The sequence below is a fragment of the Pholis gunnellus genome, assembly GCF_910591455.1.
Source record: "Pholis gunnellus genome assembly, chromosome: 8".
Lineage (NCBI taxonomy): Eukaryota > Metazoa > Chordata > Actinopteri > Perciformes > Pholidae > Pholis > Pholis gunnellus.
Genome location: NC_136534.1, coordinates 6,090,891 through 6,112,685, shown reverse-complemented (window position 1 = coordinate 6,112,685; position 21,795 = coordinate 6,090,891). Strand labels below are relative to the sequence as shown.

The 21,795-nt window shown below is 44.5% G+C and overlaps 1 protein-coding gene across 1 annotated transcript in view; it reads left to right on the top strand.

The window, feature by feature from the left end:
• The window catches only part of zfpm2a (zinc finger protein, FOG family member 2a), a gene marked incomplete at its 3' end in the record, with an annotated part of 104,582 nt that overhangs the window by 22,107 nt on the left and 60,680 nt on the right, over window positions 1–21,795 (top strand). Inside the window, exons 2-3 of the mRNA XM_079165126.1 lie at window positions 8,665–8,823; window positions 17,030–17,131. Coding sequence (XP_079021252.1) covers window positions 8,665–8,823; window positions 17,030–17,131 — 261 coding nt within the window. The remainder of the gene's footprint in view (window positions 1–8,664; window positions 8,824–17,029; window positions 17,132–21,795) is intronic.

The following is a 21,795-nucleotide window of genomic DNA, read 5'->3' as shown; positions in this document are numbered from 1 at the left end:
CAGCCATCATATAGGAAGTGATGGAGTGACGGTGTTTTGGGAGCGAGGTGCAAGCATCCCCTCCCCAAGGGTATTATGGGTTTAAATCTCCCTCGCGCAGTTCTGCTCCAGGCCAGGGAGAGCATCATCATTAGCCAGAGCAGATGGAGGGGCTTCAGCACTGTTTTCCTTCCTCTCTCTCTCTCTCTCTCTTCTGTCGCGACCACAACTGCTGGAATCTGGTTCGACAGAACGCGAGCAACAGCCTCGCTAGACGACGGCTGATGAAATCTGCACGAAATCAGATGAAAGCCATACAGTACGCACACAGAGAGGAGGCAGTCTGATTCATCATTTATTTGTGAAGTGATGAGAGCGGAGGTTTGGTAAAATGCTCTGTGTGTGTGTGTGTGTGTGTGTGTGTGTGTTCATGCGGCACGCTTGTTGTGATTCTTTTGTTTTTGGTAGCAGGAAAAGTGTCGTGCAAGCTGAAGGCTTTGACTCGTAATGGAGGCCGATGAGGATGTTGAGGAGGTTAAACGATTAGTGGATCGATTGATCGACAGGAAATGAATGTAACTGCTTTGACATATGAAGCGATTTCTCAAGCAAAACAACTTCAAACGTTCTTTGGTTGCAGCTTCTCAAATGTGAGGATTTGCCAACTTTACTCTTCTCGCATTAAAAAGGAAAATGAATGTCTTTTAGTTAGAGTCAGACAAAACAGGAGATTTGTCATCTCGGGCTCTGGGAACTACTTTCTCACGTGTTTTAATATTTCCCCCAGATTTGTCCCTCATGACAAAATCTGTGAAATGACTAAATAAAACGGGAGGTTTTTTTACACTGGACTGGAGCACATGACCTATATCAGATATTTCATAAAAACATTTTTTAAACACAACAATAACATTAACCCGATGTAACAGCCTGATTCCAAGCAGCTAATCAGTGCAATCATTTATCAATGACGAGTATTTATCTCCAGCAGCCACTAGCTCCCCATTGATGCAGCAGCATTTCAGTGTGCTAGAGGCCTGCTACCCAGGGAGCTAGGAGAGAGAGAGTGTGTGTGTGTGTGTGTGTGTGTGTGTGTGTGTGTGTGTGTGTGTGTGTGTGTGTGTGTGTGTGTGTGTGTGTGTGTGTGTGTGTGTGTGTGCGCGCGTGTGTGCGCGCTGTCTGAAGCACTGGCAGAATCCTAATCTTCCTGCAAGAAGCTTCACATGGACAGATCAAGAATTAGGAGGGAGGCTGAGGGGCGGGGGCGGGGGGGGGGGGGGGGAGCCCATCTCGGTCTGTGTGTTTTAAAGGACAGTGCTTTGAATGTCATTTGACAATTTCCTTTTAATTAGAACTAATTTACAGAAAGATGCCCACCAGCTAATCTTTACAGGATAATTAACTTCTATTTTCTTTACTTTTAATTAAAAAGTGGAAAAGATTGAGCTGATCCATAAAGAATTGTTCTTTTGAAATGTTCATCAGACTTCACACTTCTTTTGGCATTGGTAATATTTAGATCCTATCTGCTGCCCACAGTCTCCACTGAGTCCCCCCCCCCCCTCTTATCCGAGGTATTAAGAAGTGGAACTATCAATAGTAGAAATAGGAACCAGAGGAAAATTAGAATTGAATTAATGAAGAATTTATTGCAAAAGGAACCCCCCCCCCCACATCCTCCATAATACTGGAATGAAATTGACATCTTAGATATATCCATTTCATAGAAATTCCTTGATGGGAAAATATTGTTTTATCTACATTATTTGATACAGTAATCAGTATTTTTTTTCTTTTTTTCTGAAGGCTCCCCAATTAAATTCTTTGAAATGCCGCTCGACTAAAAGCTAATTGTTGCAGAAGCAGCATTCACAACGTTGCTATTCCAGCAACTCGCCGGCCACTGATAGTTATGAGTACGATGCTTTTTTTTTTGTGTGTGTGTCAGATTAAACATCGGCATCTCAAGACACAGCAATGGGTCTCTCATCCTCGTCAGAGCTCCCTGGAAGAAAAGTAGTTTCCTCGGCCACTTTTAGCGCCGTCCAACAAGACTTTACTTAGTGGAGATAAAGTGAGCCAATATGAGGTGAGCGCGCCGCAGACGGAGCCTCCGCTCGTCTGCAGACGAGCCAATGGCTGAAGATGGATGCCCCCACTTAACCATGATAGCTCCCTGGAGGAGCCTCACTCAATGGCTTCATTAAAAGTGAACGTTCTGGTGGAAAAAGCTCGCTTATAAACCCGTAATTAAGGCCGCACTTATTTTACCCTCTTTGTTTCAGCTGTCACGTCCGGTGTACAGGCACATGGTTAACTTTTATTTCCTTATAAGTAGCAGAATGACACTAATAAATCACTCAGCCGGAGGAGATGTTACAGGAAGGGGCGGAGGACGCATGAACGCAGCGGAGCGGCCATTTTAACAAGCATTTTTTTAAACCTGCCCGAGCGTTGCCCTGCAAGAGATCGGGCTTTGTGACTTTTATGGGCCGAATGTTGCACCAAGCGTCCACTTGGACGGGCGTCTCTGCAGAAGGCTCCAGAGATGGCGAGTGGAGGCGGGAAGCCCGGCGAACTCCACAGAGAAACTGGCTGGCATCTGCTGAGGCCCTCGGGCACGCTCAGAGGTGCCTCCAGCATTTTAATGGCATAGTCAAATGCCAGCATGTTTTCATGCCGTTCCAATTTCCAACTCGTTGGATAAAGAAGTGAGAGCGCGTTATTCCCCTTCAACGGTCCAGACAGAGACGCCGGGCGCAACAACACAGGACTTCCAGCGACTCCGCAGAACACGCTGGGATCCAACGTCGCGTCGGATTGGACTAAGATGCGCGACCACGATTGTGTTTTTGGTGAGATGCGGACAGAAATAGTCCTCGTTTCAGAGGACTGACATTATTCTGCATCTGGGCAACACGCAGACAGTGATGTTGTCTTTTTCTTTTCCTCTCCGGTCTGACTGCATAATGTAAACTTTAGTGGGCCATCTAGACGCATGACGTCATCGGATCGCTTTTAGACGCCTTGTCATCTCTGCGGGCGCTGCAGCCTCACAGGACAGTGTGTACGTTCAAACGCGTGTGTGTTTTACAAGGATGTGAACACATTTACACTTACACACACACACACACACACACACACACACACACACACACACACACACACACCCTCCCTTTTCAACCGCAAATTTCCAGAAGAGCGTTCGGTGCTGAGTTTTCAAGCCGTTTTGTTGACTGTTGATTGTAAGTGCCCGAATTTAGGAAGGCAGCCATTTCTAATCACGAGAATTACATTGCTTAGCAACCGGAAAATCAAGTTAAACAATGCCATCGCTTATTCTTGGTCACAGGCTGCGGGCTCTGAGAACACATCAGTCTCCACTGAAGCTGCGCCGCACTCCTCCCAGCGCGCACACACACACACACACACGCACACTTGCATTCACGGACAAAATACAAACGGTAATTTACTTTTGAGTCGTGCTACGGCTTTAGCTCCACATTTAGTTTGATCACAGCGTACAACTTGGAAAAACATTTACGCAGTGTGAAGAAAAAAAAAAGATGTTAGAAATGGGAAATTCCTCTGAGGGTTCCTGTAGCATATTAAGCTATTAAGTGTTGCACAAATGGTATCTATTTCATTACAGTGATCAAGGATTAAATTAGAGGCTTGAGCCCTGTAACATATACACTAAGACTCCTCCAAGGCTGAGGGAGCCCTCTGCTTCCCAAAGGTCATTAGAGCTGAGGAGAGAGGATGGCCCCCAGTCTCTCCTCGCCTCTCTCCACTCCCCCCCCCCCCCCCCCCCCCCCCCCCCGCTCTCTCTCTCTCTCAGCCTTTCCAATCCTTCGTGCAAATGAGAGAAAAATGTTTTTTTTTTTCTATTTCCACATGTGTGTTTTTTCTCCAGCTGTGGAGGTAAACACGCAGCATGAATGTGCAATCTAAGCCTGTACCTGGCCCTCGCCGCGCACAGCTACTTGCAACTTGAGACAAAGTCTACACTTCCTCCCTGCAGAAGTTTGAAGGGTCCTGCGGTGTGTGTGTGTGTGTGTTCGCCCTGTAAGCGAGGAAGGCCCCAGTATCAGTGTTGGCACAAAAGGACCAGTCACAGGGAGCGCAGTTGGCAGAGGGTTGAGCCGTGTGGCCCTGTTGGATTTTTTTTTCGGGCTGCATTATGCATTCATGTTTAGTCTCAGGTGCTGCGTTTTATCCCCCAGGCCAGCTTGGACACATTTTCAATGGACCTTTTGGATGCAAAACTGTATAGGTGGGAGCAAAAAAAAGATTTCCATGCTTATAGAGATCTGCCGCTTTGTTCTGTCAGATTCAATTACCTCACCTCTAATTAGGGAGCTATAGAGGAGGCTGGGTTTGTGATCCACGCATCGCACTGTGGAGCCCGCTGATAATGCGAGGTATCGCTATCACAGCCCGGCCACAAGCTCCACACATTGAAAAAGTAAAAATAAAAAAAAATAAAAGCGTGGCCATGAAATAAGCAGTCGCTCGAGCACTTTTGCACACACACATATTTGTCTTTTTTGTGAGTTTCGGAGGCAAGGTTGGCATATCTGTGGGGGGTTTTTGTTGCCATTTTGTGTTTCAGTTTTCTCCCGTAAGATATGCTCATTCCACCACCTCTGTCCTCGTCCTCTCTCCCTCTGTGACTCATTAATCCTCTGTCCATCATATGGTCTCAGAGTATCACCCCATTTTATAGACTCAGCGGGGGCATTACCATATCCCTCTCCGGAGCTCCACTCCGCATGGCCGATCCCTATCAGACAGAGGCCACGCCACGAACAAAAGAGCCACTGTGATCAGGCCTTGCATTCAGCCACCAATGTCTCTATTAGCATTGGCTGCTCCTGGCTGCACGACTGTTTGAACAGCGAGCTGAGATTTCTCCTCTCTGGTCGGCAGAGGAAGAGCCCGATGAATGCGGATGATACAGCTCAGGGCGGAGGGCTAGCAAACCGAGCCCTTTTCTCTACAAAGTAAAGCTTGTGTGTTGGTATTTGGACTTCAGGGAGAAGATGAGCATTGTGGGACAGCGACTCATGATTATTTTATTTATTTATCTGGTGATTATTTTCCAGGTTGATTCGTTGTTTAGTCGAGTGGTTTCTAACCCACATCCACTCGTCAGGTCTCGTCAGGCTGCGGACCTCTGAGTACGTTCTAGGATTTAGAATTTGAGGAGGAAAAAACATCACAGGAAGTTATATTTGAAACATACCGTTTATGTAACAGAAACATTTATATGTATTTAGAATTAATTAGCATTTTACCCTCATCATGGGACCGCCTTGGATACAGAGACATTAATGCCAATATCGGACCGATACCGACTCAAACAGCTGGATCGGGTATCCGGGAGAATGGAGTCGATTTATTCAATTTAACTCTGTTTTTATAATGTATACATGATATACTGGAACTTGTTGCATTAAAAAAGGTTTACACTTAAATTGCAATTCCTGTTCATTTTTTACCAAGTTGCCTCTGTAGGATTTATTATAATAATAAATAATGCAGTACATTTATATCTATGTATTTATTTGTGTATTTATTTTGTTCTACAAAGTTATGAAAGCCTGATGTTGCTTTACACATTAAACAATAATCCACACAGTGAGGCATACAGCGTGATAATTAAACACTGGTATCGGATCGGTACTCGGTATGTCCAAACCCCACTTATCAGTATTGAGACTGATAAAGTTGCGTTGGTTCGTCCCGAGCCTCAGATATTTAGGATCTCTTGGAGTTCCAGGTCGGGAACCGCCTGTTCAGTGAGGTGCAAGGAGACGTCTTCTCCAAATGTCCAGCAAATAAAGACATTTGAGAGGCTGCCATTTCCGCTGCCTCAAGGACAATTTCTTGATCAATCAATTATCAAAATAGTTTAGTTCAGAGGAGGTTTTTAGAAATGTAACTGATGTACGTTTGATGATGTTTTGAAAGCTTTGGATTCATATTTCAAACTTGAAAACAGCTGCCATCAATGGCGACTTGGCTTTTCTTTCGTAAACAGTGGAACAGTTGAAGACGCTCACATGGTGCAAAGCAGGGTTTGTATAGATTATATCACAGGGACAAGACAGATTCAATGAGTGACAAGACTACCAAAAGATTCCCCAGTAAGTTTCCAAAACACTGTTTGAATCCAACATCACCTCTCATGTGAAACTCCCCGCTTTAAACAGAATTCTGAGTCCGTTTTAATGAGCGCAACCATTTTAAGGCGGACTGTGTTGTTTTCTGGGCGGCGTGGAAACGCTGACGCTCTCCTTGCGGTGTCATTGGCCATCTGAACTCCAGAGTGAAGCCTGATAAGAGGGTGAGGCCGCACACATTCCATCGGGGCCCAGTTCGTCAGCGGACCCTATAGAAATGCACCGAGTGGCGCGGGTCACACGGGCGAATGTGACAGGATTTTAAACAGTACACAACTAAATATAGCGGGGGGGGGGGCGCCACTATCAGAAAATGAGTTAGGAGTGTGGCGCTGGTCGTTTAGAAAGTCATTATTCTTATCATTGCTGTCTCTGAAATAATTCCAGGTCTCTCCATGCAAGGAATACTGTATAATAAACTAAACATGTGAGAATGCTCACAAACTTTGTTAATCTACGCCGTGCCCGGGAAGTAGCTTTCAGCCCCCCCCCCCCCCCCCCTTAATGTCTCAGACTGGGTTGGAGTGTTTCATTTTTCCATATTCAGCAAGGCCTCCGGTGTCTCTATCGCTTTGAAAAAGCTCCATTTAGTTACTATCTGCTAGAGTGGGGAAGTGAGATGCCCTTATTCCGAGTCTATTAAACCTCAATTCTATCTCATCTTATCTCCCTAATCTTTGTGTCTTATTGACCATGAAGTTTATCTTTAATCTCCCTTTACCCTTATTATCGCACGACACTGTAGGTCTATTTTCTGCGGTGCAATGGTGCTGCTGTATTTGCCGGCAACAGAGGAAGAATCGTTTAGTTGTACACACAGTTCTTATTCAGCTGTGTAATGGAATGTGTACAGAGTGTGTGTGTGTATAGAAACGCGTTTCTCCTCGCACTGTCCTCAATTGCCTTGGCAGGAGCTTTTTTTTTTTTTTTTTTAACGCCAGTCATACAATCTCCCCTTGATGCAGCGATATTTATCTCCCGGCATCATCTTGAGCGATGGTCGCCTCATGGAGTCACTTCACGCCTCGCTTCGCTCCTCGGCGAAATCAGCAGAAGGCGCCGGATAAGATCATAAAACTGTATCCTAATTTGAAAAGCGCCACTCCTTCTTTGCCTCCGCAGTGTCTATTAGGAGATCTGTGCGCTAATTCTTTTCATGTCCGGGGCTTCCTGCAGATGTGGTGCTTTCTACAAAGGGGTAATTTATAAGACTAATGAAAAGAGCAAGCGCTTTTGCGGACATCGGGGGGGTCTTTTATGAGGCTCGGTGCGAGGGAAGAAAGAGAAACAGGAGAGGCCCCGCTTTCTGAACTGAAACGACTGCTTTATTAGAGCTGAGGGGCCCTCGCTCGCGCTACAATAGAACAAACACGTTGGAAGGTGTCGAGAGGATGTCAGCGCGCTCTGTTTGAGCTGCAGAGTGATGCACGAGAGGCTGCAAGCGAAGCGCACGTGTGACAGGCAAGACAGAGTCCACATCAGGCAGCACTTTTGATTTGAATATTCCTTTAAAACGCAACACGAGTAGATGTTTTTAGTTGTTTTTTTTAAGAAAATGACGCAGGTTTTCACGTATTATTTCATAACATAAACTAACCTTCAACTCCTTCGCCGTGGTAATTCACGTGCAGGCGTGTGTTGTGGTGGGGGAAGGAGAGGTGCGGCGGATGCACATTATCTTAATAACATTCAAATGCCGGATGAGATGTTTTTCAGAACTAATACAATCCCAGGTAGCAGTACGGTAATTCCATCAGCGCCCTTGATTGAAGCAAAAATGGTAATATGCAAATAGGGAAAAGAGATGTACAGCTACGAGCGAAACTGCGGAATCATTTAGATTTAAAGAAATAATATTGCACAGAGGGGGGAAAACATTAATCACACGGAAAAGTGTCTCCTTTAAGATTGCACTGGTGTATTACCCGGAGGCACGGAATGTAAATGGAAAATCAACATTGTACCCTGTGATAAGGCTAACAAATTAATAAAAGTATTTTCTTCCCTCCTCCCTTGCCGATGCCTGTATGAAAAGTCTGGAAAAGGAACTTTTCTTCCTTTTCTTTTTTTTTCTGCCCTCCCTCCGTCTGTGTGAGGTTTTGTTTTGCAGGTGTAGCGGATTAACATCAGCGCTCACCTTGGCTGCAAGTCAGCAGGGTTTTTTTCAGTCTCGAAGGGCTTTTTCAATAGCTATAATGGAAGGACCTTTGTGGAATATTATGGCAAAGTAATATTCTTTATTGACACGGCCTTATCTTTGTCTATGCTGTGTGTCTGAACATGGAGCGTATAGACGGTGCAGTGCTGTGCTGCTCTTTGAGTAGCATCTACATTTGCGGTATCTCAACAAAAGAACCAAGTAGAAGGAGGTTTTTTTTATTTTTAGAGAGAGCCTGAAGGATGTGATGAAACTGCTGAACATCTTCCTTATGTGTGTGTGTGTGTGTGTGTGTGTGTGTGTGTATATTTATGCGTGTGTGTTTGTGTGTTCCCTCAGGTCCTCTGGAGGATGGCCTGGAGGAAGAGGAGGAGGAGTGCGTCTCCGAGGAGAACGAGCTCTTGGCCAAAGACGAGTTCTCGGCGGAGGAGAACTTCTCTGCCGAGTTTGAGGCAGAGAACATGAGCTGTGAAGACATGGAGTACTTCTGCAGCAAAGGTGTGTGTGTGTGGGGGGGGGGGGTGGTTCACTACTCATTATACGCTATGTGCAGTGCTTTTTTTTTTTTTTTTTGTACCTGTGCGACAATATGTTGTCTGCCGAGCATCAAAAATAAGTTAAACTCCTGCTAATGGCTTCTAATAAAAATTCCTCAACATGTTCAAATCAGACCTGGCAGGACTTGTGTCCGATGGCGACGCTTTCTCCCACATCGCTGCCGATGAGTTGAAGCCATCCATTCTGATATTTGATCCCAGAAAACAACCCAAGAGCAGTGGTTTGATCTGGGAGAGGGAGATGGCATCGGCGCCGACGCTGGCGCTCCCTCTGTGGCGGTGCGTTGCGAAAGGCGTGCGTTACGGCGGCGCCCAATGCACCGGCGCTTCCCTTTTTTGTACCGGCGCTGAGGCTCTGTGAGCGCCTCGGCAGCACCTGCTGCCGCTCGGAGGTCCAGCACTATGAAAGCGCCTCGGCGGCGCCAAGTGCGCCCGAGCCCCCTTTGAACTCCGATTCAATTAGACTGCTTCTTTGTGTGTTTGTTTCATTTTCGGTCACACCTTGCCATCACAGGAGCTAATTTGTGGTCTGCTCCAGGTTACAGTGTGAAGATGACAGACTTGTCCCGCCTCCCTTCCCCCCCCTGACTCCCCCACCCCCCACCTCTTCCTAGCACCGCCACCCCCCCCCCCCCCCCCCCCCCGGTCGCATGGCTTCCACTACCCCAGGTGTCCCCCCCCTCCCCCACCCTTACTGGCGCACGAATGCCATAAATTTGACTTTTTAATGAAGGGCCGATGCTTTGAATGCCTGCCTCCTCTTTTTCCTTTCAAAGGGGAAATTGTTTAGAATTATTTCTTCACACTTCTAAACTGATGTGCCTCGTGGGATTACATTATTGGAGAAAAACAAATCTTTCATGTTTCAAGGTAGGCTATGCCCCGGTAATCGTATCAATAACGCTTTCCTTTTGTTCTCCGGGAAAAGTTGAACGGCGCAATTGTTCGGAAATTGCAATTACCGGCGACGCTTGGTTGGCTCTACCCTTTGTCTCCGTCGTAATGTGTCCTTACCCAAACTTCAAAGTGGAACGTATGGTCTTGTAATAACCCAGTAGCTATGAAATAGATGTTGAAGTACACACTGGTGGCTACAGCAAGAAAAGAGGGAAAAAAAAGTACAACTTGTGAAAATCTTCAAAGCACCTTGTCAGAGCCGTTTGATATTTCCATTGTTTTGGTTAAAACCGTGTCAGGAACTGGGCCTCAAATCTCCTTTCCATGTTTATGAACAAAGTCAACACTAAATAGCAATCCCAAATGTCAAATACTACTTTTTTTGAAGGGACTGGTAATCTGTTCCTTGTCATACACAGGCCTTACTAGTCAGATTCTTTTCTATTACTTTGCTATCTAAGCTTAGAGAAGCTAAGTCTCCCATTGCCTCCTAAGACCTAAATGATGTACAATCCAAATTTCTTTTCTTTTTTTCCTCGGTGGCAAGTTGTGTGCAATCATCAGGTGTAGCCATTTTCCCCATGATCCCTCCCTTCATTAGATCTATTTAAAACTAATGTCGGAGTGGCTTAAATTTACCCCACTTATGTGAAAGCGCCGTGAATTAAACAGGACGCAATCCTGGCGGCATTAAATGGTTTTAAGTGTGTTATTCCTCGACTATAGGAGGAAAAAAGGAGAGAGCCCCCTTGATTAACTAAACCCTCTCAAATGTGATGGCGTGCGGTAATTAGCCCTGCGCGGACTTGAACGTGGGTTTTAAAGCAGCCACTCATCCCATGGCCTTTATCTTCTGCTGCTTCCCGGAGAATAAGGTCTCCCGTGTAAGGTTCCTCCACTGAGCAGTGACTCTCTGGTCTTAGCTTAGCCTTGTATCTGTGTAGTCACTCTCTGAAATGGGCTTGTCAGGGGGACCTAAAACCTCCATTAAAAGTTTCAGTCTATAATAGGTATTAAAAAGCTGTAGGAACACAAAGAGGAGTACCAATTTTCATTAACATATGAAGCACTTATTAACTTTGATCAGAGTGCGGTGAAGTAGCAAAGCCGCTTAAAGGCGCAAAGGTCAAGAAGTTGAATGCCACCAAAGACTCAGCCATTTGCCTTACCCTTGCAGAAAAGGGACTCCCCAGATAAGTGCGTGTAGCACCTTGGCGTCCCATCTTGGTCTGAGGCTTGGGAACCTCTAAATTGGGCGATGGTTGACCCCGTAACCCGTTTAGTTAATGGTGTCATGGCCCTCGATGGTCTTTGGTGCTTTCGTGGATCTGGTTTGGAGGACGCTGGTGGTATCACATAGAGGCCTGTTAGCCCTGAATTTGCAACAGAAATGTAAAAGCTCACCGATTGTAGGCAGCGAGTGTAATGCATTTTAACAAGGACAAGTGACATACAATACATATACTTCTAAAGCCCCTGCTGTATTATCTTTATCAGTGGTTCCTAACCTTTTAGGCCCATGACCCGAAACACAAACTATTATCCTGCTACCCTCATCACTAGGGCCATACGTCTTTTATATGAGGGATTCTATTCTATAGACTATTTCCATTTTAAGCTATTTCAACTTCAACTTCATCACATTTCAGAGAACTTCAGTGATGAGACAGCTTTAGTTACTTTTCAGGTTCAGATTTTAGATATAGAAAACTCAACATATATTATGTGATGTACCCAAAGTAGTTTAAATTATCCAAATTTAGACTGACCAGGTCCATCAATAATAACAATCCAATAACATAGATTTATATTTGAAAGGGTCCATTTTGAGTAATGAGTGCTTTTACTTTTGATTACATTAGAGACAGCAAGTGAATAGGATGAACAATTTCACTAATAGATGTCACCATGAACCTATTTGATTACCTACATTATTTTTTGTATTACAAGTTTTCTAAAAATCGATTTTTAGTTTAAAAATGCCAATATATAAATATCAATTATGTGCTAATTTGAATACATTTCCAGAACAGACATCTGAACATTAGATAAAGCCAGGATCAGAAGTCTTGTTTCATTTTGTTGACACATTAGCCAAAGATTTTCATAAAGGGATATATCTTTGTATCAATCCATTAATCAGAAAACAGCCAGAAAAAAAAAATGTTCTGTAAATAATGATATATGAACAAACCGCTCTGTAAAAACATTCAGAATATAGATGGGAATGAAAATGGAACATTTGGTGTATGTAAGTGCTACTGAAGAGGAGACTGCTGGCTCAGAATTAAATAAAAAGTGCATTTAAAGATATCTATTGTAAAATTACATACATTTTGAAGACACTACAGGTGAATAGGGTAAAACATTTAACTAAAAGATATCACCATGAAACTCCTTGTTGATTATTTACATCAAGACAATCATTTTTTTGTAAGTGTATGTGAAATATGCAAAGGAGGCATTATCTATTGTCAACTATTTGTGAAATCTACAGATATAAATAGACAAGTGTGGTAACCTTAAACACCTACATTTGTATTTTATGGATTAACTGAATTTAAAGTCCAAATTCAGAGCTTATATTTGATGGACTGTCTCTGCACAGCTCTCAACATGGCGATGGCTTAGCCGGCACCTAGCAGCTATGTTTTGATGATCACACTTTAATGATAATACTATACTTTTACTGTTTTAAACTTCGGAATAAAAAGGACTTTTACTTACAATTTCGTTCAATGGAATGAATGTCAGTAACACTCAACTTAAAGGTATACTATACAGGAGTGTTTAATATAGATGCGATTAGAGGGTGTTTGCTTACCTATTGAGGGCTCTGTGAGGAAAATAAAAAAGGCCTCACCTCTAAAGAAATAACCTTGGCTTTTCCTTTCGACTGAAACAGAACCTTACCTCAAACAACGTCTCCTGCTCGGTACAATTTCACATTTATGGAGCTCTGCTTGTGAAGAGTCCACAGGCGATTCCACAGCAAAGATTTATACACCATTGCCCCCCCCGGCTCCATAATTGTAAGAAAGATACCTTTTTTATATACTGAGTGGCATCTTTTTTTTATACTGAAATTGTGAAATTTCACCTTGCTGTTTCACCCCGTCTTTTATTGTTGGCTATCTGTGAAGTTCAGCACAGGGTGTTGCCACAAGCTGTTCCCTTTGTGCGCTCCAAGTGTTGTCTGATGACAAACGACTTCCTTAGTTTGCTCCGACATTAGATTTACATGTCATTTCATGTATCTCATTTCCTCGATGTAAGATGCCTTTATGGGAGTTAAAAACAACATGATTTTTCAGCTCAAACTGCTTGTTTCTGATGCTGTTGTGAGCTTTTATGTATCTAACTAGTAAGAACATATTGTGCTCTCCCCAAATTACCCCAAAAAATAAATCAGGAACATTTTATCACAGTGGAAGTGAAGAGTGAGCGCTGGGGACCGCACGCGCGGGGCTTAACACGGCGAACAACAAACCCACCTTGACCCGTCGAATAACCTCTCGGTGAGCAATTTGACTTGCGGCGGTCAGAGGCGTACAGTAACCAACGGAAAGTGGCAGAATTAATTATGCCACTCTTTGTGCAACACAGAGGCAATCAGAATCCCCAGCAACACGGGAGGAAGATCTCCTTGGCGCTTTCGCCACAGCTGCCGGTGCCCAGAATGGCAAATGTGGAATTTGAATGCACAGTCGATGCTGGAGAATATGGGGAAATGCTAATTTGCGGTGCGATAAGATGAATCGCGTCATCCCTTTAGCCCCATTTGACTCAGTGGAGGAAATTAATCATTAATGTTTGTTAAGTATGACAATCTAACTGGGCCAGATCTACATGCTCAGAGACTGAGGCAGAGCGAGATAAAGACCCGGGCTGCAGACAGGGAGGAAAACTGCCAGATTCTGTAATGATGGGAATTTATTGGCATTTAAAGAGACAGTGGCGAGGCATTTCACTAATAGCCTCCCTCCATTGGAGTGCCTCTGCCTGCCACAAATTGCACGCAATCCAAACCTATTTTTCAGATAGCAGGGAAGTCTTACAGCTATGCTTGACTTTGGTGAATAAGGTTGCTTCCTGGATTGGACTTTATCTGTCGCAGCGTAATCTACATCAACAAGCAAATATGCAATATCAACAGACTAGCACTACCACTGGTGGTGGTGGTGGTGTGGGGGGGTGGGGGGGGGTGTAGCGGACGGGCACCCCCCCCCTCCTAATATTACATTCTGAAAATCACTGCAGAGCTCAAACACTAGCAAGATTGGGATGGGTTTAGGAAAGTGGCAGCGGGTTAGTAACATATAGAAACCTGTGCAATCTCATGTGAAGACTTAAAAAATACTTATACTCCATTTTGCAGGAATTGCGACCTGTCTCTGGACTCAGTGGCCAGGATTAGACTGCGCTGAGCTCCTTAAAGTCACACGCGAGAGATTGACATTTTCAAGGGCTTCCTTGGCAGAGACAATGCTAAAAGGGGGGGGGGGGGGGGGGAAAAAGAAAGCCAATATGACTTTGTTGCTACCTTGCTCCAGGAATTGTTTGTGTAAATCGGCTATAAGCTTATTGACCCGGACGCGTAGCGCGCTGCGTGCGACTGCGATTTGGCTAGAGAGCTGTCCTTTGATAGAGCGGTGATAGGGCTGATTTTAACAGCTCACTGGCTCCTCTTGCATGCCCGCCAACCCTTTCGCCCAGCAGGCCGCCTCGTCTCCCCAGCACCCCCCCCAACCCCCACCCAACCTCCCTCCCTCCATGTCCCTTCTGTTCCGTTCAGCCTTCTCTCACTCAACCTTAAGTATCTCCATTTGATTGCGCGAGGAATGGAGCCTAAGCCAGATGTAAATTATGATCCAGGTGATAATGTAGAGGATGATCATTGACAATCTGTCTCCCTCGATAAGACGGCAGAGGGTTTCAATTCAAATGATGAAACAAGGCCGAATCTCTATTACTTACTGTGGACCTCTGCGAATGAAATGGAGCACCTCAATCAATCTGTTTCTCTATCAGAAAGGTCAGATCTCCTACGTCGTTTAAAACCATTAAAAGATGAGCCTCCACATTCCCTCCATATTGCCGTTTTTTATCAAACCGTACTGTAAGCAAAAGGAGTGCTGCTCCAGCACTTCTTCCTCTGCCATGTGACATTTGTGCAGGAAAACTTCATCAAAGCCCTGTGACATTGTTCCCTGTGAGGTTGCCGAGGCGATTGTATTTAAAATGCACTGCAAACTGCGCTAGATAGAAGGCAGAAAATCCTTAATCACTGCTTAATTAAGGAATCATCTTGTAGCTTCATTTCCCGGGCTGTAATTAAACACTTCCAATACGTTTCGTTACAGAGCTTAACATGTTCGCCTGAGATCAAGGTAGTGCCTTTAATGTTATCTCGCCAGCTTCTTTTTTTTTTTTTTAACTCCGCTCCATTGGAAGGAACTGTTGATATGCGCCTTTGTTATCCTCGTCATAATACGAGCCTGGTATGCTAAAGAGGTTTCTCCGGGCCCAACAATAAATAGTGGGGGAATTTAGTTGAGTGGGCTCTCTGATAATGTACTGGGGAAAGTGGAAAGGAGCGGGGGGGGGGGGGGGGTGAATCACCAGCCCAAGCAGACACTTGCATAAGCAAAACTGGGTCAGAATGACCTCATGTACTGTAAGTAGGACATCTTCCTGCACACTTCCCTTCAGCATCACTTTTCCCCCCTTCTTATACGTCTCCTCTTTCAGCACAAGGCAGAAAGCTGACATCCTTTTGGCAATGTTTGCTACCTTCTTTGAAGTGAGCCATGTCACAAAAAAAAATAGCTAAACAAGCATGTGTGTGTGTGTGTGTGTGTGTGTGTGTGTGTGTGTGTGTGTGTGTGTGTGTGTGTGTGTGTGTGTGTGTGTGTGTGTGTGTGTGTGTGTGTGTGTGTGTGTGTGTGTGTGTGTGTGTGTGTGTGTGTGCGCTTGATCTGGAGATTAACCTAACTGAGGACGGACGGCGCTGGAGTGAAGTAGTGTGTGTCCCGTGGCAGTTGTCGTTGGAAGTGTGATAACTAACACTCTGAAATGCTTTTTGGAAGTTGTGTGTGTGTGTGTGTGCGTGTGTGTGTGTGTGTGGGGGGGGGGGGGGGGGGATACAGATATAGTAAACAACAGCATGTATATATGCCCTATCATATTTGGTATGATTTGTATCATGTGGACGTGCTGTACGAGCTACATCATTACGATGCATTGTCTCTGTCATATTTGACATTTAAATCTACGCGTCGATCCCTTTTTCTTCCTTGTTGAGTGTGTGAAGTGTAGTAATCCATTGTAGTAATCCAGGCCTGTCCTTGACCGTTCACGATTGGGGGTTTAAAACATCAAAGGGCCGAAAACGATATGGTGACAAAAGTGGGAGAAGTGTTCCTCCACAAACTATCAACCGGCGCTATGAGCCCCGAGCAGATTTGCTCTCACTCGCCCGAGTTTGGAGAGACGGCCACTGTGTCAGCCACAGTGGATTTACCCGGAGCACCGCACCGGGGGTTCACCTACTGCGCACTGATTTATGTGCCCATAAACTTTGAGTACAAACTGTGCGTACTGTAAACGTGCAAAAATAGATTTTTCTTTTTTTCTACAGTAAGTGCATCTTAGAGCGCCGAAAAAGCGCCCCCAGTCAGTGTTGCTTGCTGCACACTCGGGAGGTGGAGTCTGTTTAACAAGGTCTTTAAGCATTTACATCCTGGAGAGAGATACCCAAATATCCCATAGCGTGGTCCGTGTGAGCCCCGCGACTGTAAATCAGCCCTACATCCTATAACACACATTCTCGCTCGCTCCACAATAGATCAAACGGTAATAAATAGCCACCTCTCTCCCACACATTGCTTTCCTTCCTGTTCCACGGGGCTTCCTCCTGTTCCTGCAAGCACTCATGGGAACTCCTTTTTACATAAAAGTATGCAGCTGGACCTGGTGATCTCACTGCAAAATAGACATATAACAAACTATACAGACGCACACAATGACAATGGCTCACATGACTTCAGATTGTGACACTCAAATATTACAGGAAAGGGTTATAAAACTAGATTATTTTTGCAGGAATAATATCCAAAGTCCTAAGAACAGCACAGTCCATAATGCAGTGCTTCATTACACTAGGCATTACACATTTGGATTGAGTATTTCCATCATTTTGTCTTGTGCTTTGTGCTTTATATGACTTCATTTGTTTTTCTGCCCTGCAGGAGAAGAAGATGGCAACCGAGAAGTAGGAGAGTCGGAGATGGACGTGCAGGGCGAGAAGACCAGGCATGCCATCGTGGGGCCAGATGACTGGGATGGTCCAAGTAAGAGAAGTCTTAATATCACTTTCCTAGATGGCCACTGAGGGCCATCTGAAGGTTGAGCCTGGTCTCATTCCCAGGGCGTCAAACAAACAGGACTTTGACCCAGGGGACCGTCATTTGTGTCCCATGTGGAACCAACATTCTTTTGTACTAAAGACGTTATGTCATGTGACGCTGCGTCAGTGAGTCACATGGCATTACTTCTGAGGTTACTGTCACCCAACCACAATGTTAACTACGTGTTAATATGTTAAACACGCTTTACAACATTAACTACGGATGTACGTTAAACACGCGTTACGACCACGTTTTACGATATTTACTATGAGTCACATCCACGTGTTGCCGCATTAACTTGGGCTGCACTCTGCGGCAAGATATGACGAGTAGGGGTGAGATGGTGTTGGACAGTAGTAACCAATTTGCAATGCATGGTGCCTAGTTTGAGGTTCAGTACAGTATTGATTTTGGCATTGAATAGAAAAGGAGCATGTATGGTTCAAAAGTAAGACAGCATTATGTCCTTCATAGCAACCACAGACGGACAAGTGATTCAGAAGTCTGCCTGCTACATAACAAGCCACCCACCATTCAGTTAACAGTACATTAAATTACCAACAATTGCATGCGCAAAGAAAGCAGGTGAATCTTTTAGAGAAGTGCCTATAATGCAAAGCAGATGTAGCGTTTCTGAAGAGTTTACAACACTTTTTTTTTTATCTTGTGTTGCCCTTTTACTAAAAGAAACTTCATCAAAGTGATGGATAATACATTGAACAAGATAGTTGCACAGCAATTACTGCTCAGCAATAGCCTGCACCCACACTGCTGAACACACAAAATATGATTCCATTTAATGCATAAAATGACCTCAAGAATTTATTGCAGGTACATGCGTTTGTACAAAAAAAAGAGAAAGAAAGAAAAGAGAGAGAGAAGAGAAAAAAAGAGGGAGAAAAAAAGTGGATTTGGGCAAGTTGCGCTTGCTGGCTCGAAGCCCCCCGGGGTGTGTATTTTATACTGACAGTGAATCAGTGTTATCGCACCTATCAGATAATGCATTTATCATTAAATTTCACATTTGCATTTAAATCTGGGGAAGGAAATGAGCATTGCTGGCTAAAGATAAGAACGCTGGGACGACAGTAATAAACCATCACTGTGATCAGTCAGGGGACAGGGCTGAGGGGGTCAGCTCTGAACTATGGGGGCCGTGACAAAAAAGAAGGCATCACATGCGGAAAAAAGGGCCCTTTTGGGCGAGAAAATGCTGAGCTTAAAAATACCGCTTTGAAAAGGAGGGATGGATGTAGCATGACTCGATGTATGACTGACTGTAATTATCCTCCCCCCTTCTACTTAGCCATCAGAATGAGTATTAGAGGCTCAGGGACACACTGCTGGACAGGCGGCGGAGAGCGAGAGTTTTGCGGGAGTAAAGTGTCCCTCGCATACAGCGAGCGAGGACAGCTGAACTGCAGAGGAGGTGATGTGAGACACGATGCCCATTTCATGTTTTACTAAACCACAGCCCGAGTGGTTCAGAGTTATCGACTGACATCCAGTTTGAAGGCTTCAGCGCTGTGTCCTTATCTCTAAAGGGGGAAAATGGGCAACTTAGCACACGGCTGCATCCAAGTTCAAGAAACACGGTAATATATACGTGTGTACAATCGAGCCGGGTTGGTCAAAAGGAAAGCACATGTAATCAACATGGAACCGCCGATGTAACTCTGTCGACATCTCAATGATGTGATGATTTCCACCGGGGCACTCGTGCCCCCTCCGCTCTGTTTTCTCAATGGGCAGGACAGAGTGGGCAGAAATTAATCTTGGTGCATAATAATGCCATTCACTCTCCCATCATGGCGGCCATGAAAGGTCATTTCCCTTTTTAATTTTTCCCCATTGTGCTGCAAAAGTCAGATGGGCATGTTGTAATTTGAATAAAGAGAGGGGGGAATCAGACAATCAGATAGGGACATTTGAAATGACATGACTTCCTGTTCAGAGCGATTAAAAGCAAATTTATTTAGTTTGAGACTGTCTCCCCTTTAATCTCTTTGTAAATGCTCAGATAGTTCCGCATTCAAAAGTTCTTTGTTATTCTTTGGCTTAAGTTTAAGCAGGTGTGATTACCATCTCCAACAGATAATTTTTAATCACGGCGTGTGTGCATCTGAATAGGATGTGTAATGGCCGTTGCATTCAAAAAAAAAAAAGAAAAAGGGAAGTGAAGCCTTTTAATGAGGTGGGCTAACTCGGAACATGCCCACCTGCTTTGGTGATTCTATTCAAGCACCTCCACGCCGGTTTCCCTTTTGCTGAGTAACAACAAAAGCCTTTACAATCTACATCCTTTAATTGAACTTTCTTTTTTTTCCTCTTTCTTGTCCCTGCATTTCATCTCCACTTTCGTAACTCATGTCAAGTGCTGTCCGCGATTGCCCCGTGTTCTCTGATTGTCTCCTCTTGTCTGTAACGGCAGAGAAGCGTACAGAATGACTCACTATTAATCTGATATAGCCGCTGTGCAGAGAGTGCTGGGTCTCTGATGTGGAACACCCAGCGAGTTCCCTTTCTCTCCACTCGTCTCTCTACAAGTATGTCCTTAAGCAAATCTGCACACTGATCTTCTGTCTCGTGTTCATTTCTCGTCACGGGTGTTTCGCAATCAGAAGCTGATTTGGGAGATAGCGTGTCATGCTATTCTATTCATTTTTCACGGACTGGCGCTGATAGGAATCTGACTCCGTCTCTCTCGTTCTCTCCCCACTCGCTCTCCTCCAGGCTAATTGGGAGTGGTGTCTGTTAGCTAGCTAACTCCGCTAATGAACTTGTTCTCAGCCTTATCTAAATGCGTGCTCGTGTAAACTACACCCCCTTATGAAAGTCATGAAAATCCAGGGTTCGTTAAGAGCTGCTGTAATTATGATCGCATGCCGTTTCCGCTCAAAGCACTCAGCCTGCAAGATACCATTTGTTTCAGTTGTCTTAAACTATAGGAACTGCACATATTGTGTTGCCCACCAACGATGTAATGGAATTTGGCTGATAACATATCTATATAACTCAGAACTCTACATTGGTTATAAAGCCCTGTACTTAAATTAATTGTAATGTAGCATACATGAATACTTTTTCATGCTAATCAAACTTTTAATTTCACAATAGATAGAGAAAAGGATACAATACAGCTTTATTGACTTGTTAATAAATAATGACTTATTATTAAAAAGGGTTTAGTTTACTCATACAGCCCCTGACCCTACAACCCTTTAGGCTCTGGGAGAAGCTTTCCAAATTCTACAGAAACAACCCCGATGATGTCATCGGGGTTGTTTGAACTTGGGTTTGGACCGCAGGGCTCGACAGTAAGGGTTGATAGTTCGCCATGGGCAACCATTTTGAAAAATTGACAAACAACTGTCGTTCCTTTGGTTGGACTTTGAAAGGCATGGACAGTCAACAGCAGAGGTGGAAAGATGAGAGGTGGTACTTAAGTAAAGGAAAAGAGTAGGTTTGTTAAAATGATTCTGAGTCAACATTACAGGGGGGGGGGGGGGGGGGGGGGGGGGGTACTACATGATACTACAGGTAACTTAAAGAACATCTTTTGGGCTACAAAAGAGATTGCATTCCATGTCAACATATACAACATCAGCAACAAGACTCCTGATGTCCAAACCAACAGACAGCCACTCTGCAGTTTGTGCACACAACTGATAATCAATTAAAATAAGATGTACTTGCCTTCCTTAGTGAAGCATCACAATAAATAACCAAAACAGAGACAAAACTCAGACAATGAAACGACTATAATCGACAATAAACTTCTCTTAGAATCACCAGTAGCTCAAAGCATCAACACAGCAGACAAGGTGATCATATAAACGATATAAACTCCACATGGCTGCAGACACTTAAACACGTTAGTGCGCGCACACACGGCGGAGCGCGCGCACGCAATTTAGTTGGCGTTCTCATCAAGACAGCTGAGCAGCGTGTTGTTGTACTCACCTGTCTGAACGGCACCGCCACCTCGACGCGTAATATAACCACTCCGTCCCAGTACAACCAGTCCCAAGGCAGGAATCAGGTATTAACAGTCTCAAACAGCAGAAAGTCCCATCAGTAGCTTGTTAGCATTTAGCATGCTAGCAGAGTCCAGTATTCCCCAACTGCACAGGTCACGAGCGTAGTGGGTGTGTCACTAAGCGTGCTAGCAGGTGGTGCGACCTCTCATTAAAGATAGGTACAACATATTTGTTTCACTATAACGAGGTACAATAATGCTAATTATATCCACATTATCTACGTGGTCCTAAACACTGTCCGTCTTTAAGTGACCCCGGGCCCGTGAACTCGGCGGCCCGTAAACGCAAACATTTTTTCCGTATCATTTCCGGTGTGCAGAGCGTCTCCTACCTGGAGCTTCGCCCTCCTGCGGCCGCAGACACACCTGCAGCTTCTTCTCTGATTCATTTCTTTTCTACTGTTTTATTCTCTCACAGTTTATCAGGACTTCTGTTTTCAACTATTTACAACTCGAAAATATAGCCACGCACTATACGTGTGATAAACACTACTCACTTGAAAGCAGGCCTGAAATAACCAATTTTTTAAAAAGTACCGAAAGAAGTCAAGTTACCACAGGCAGGGAG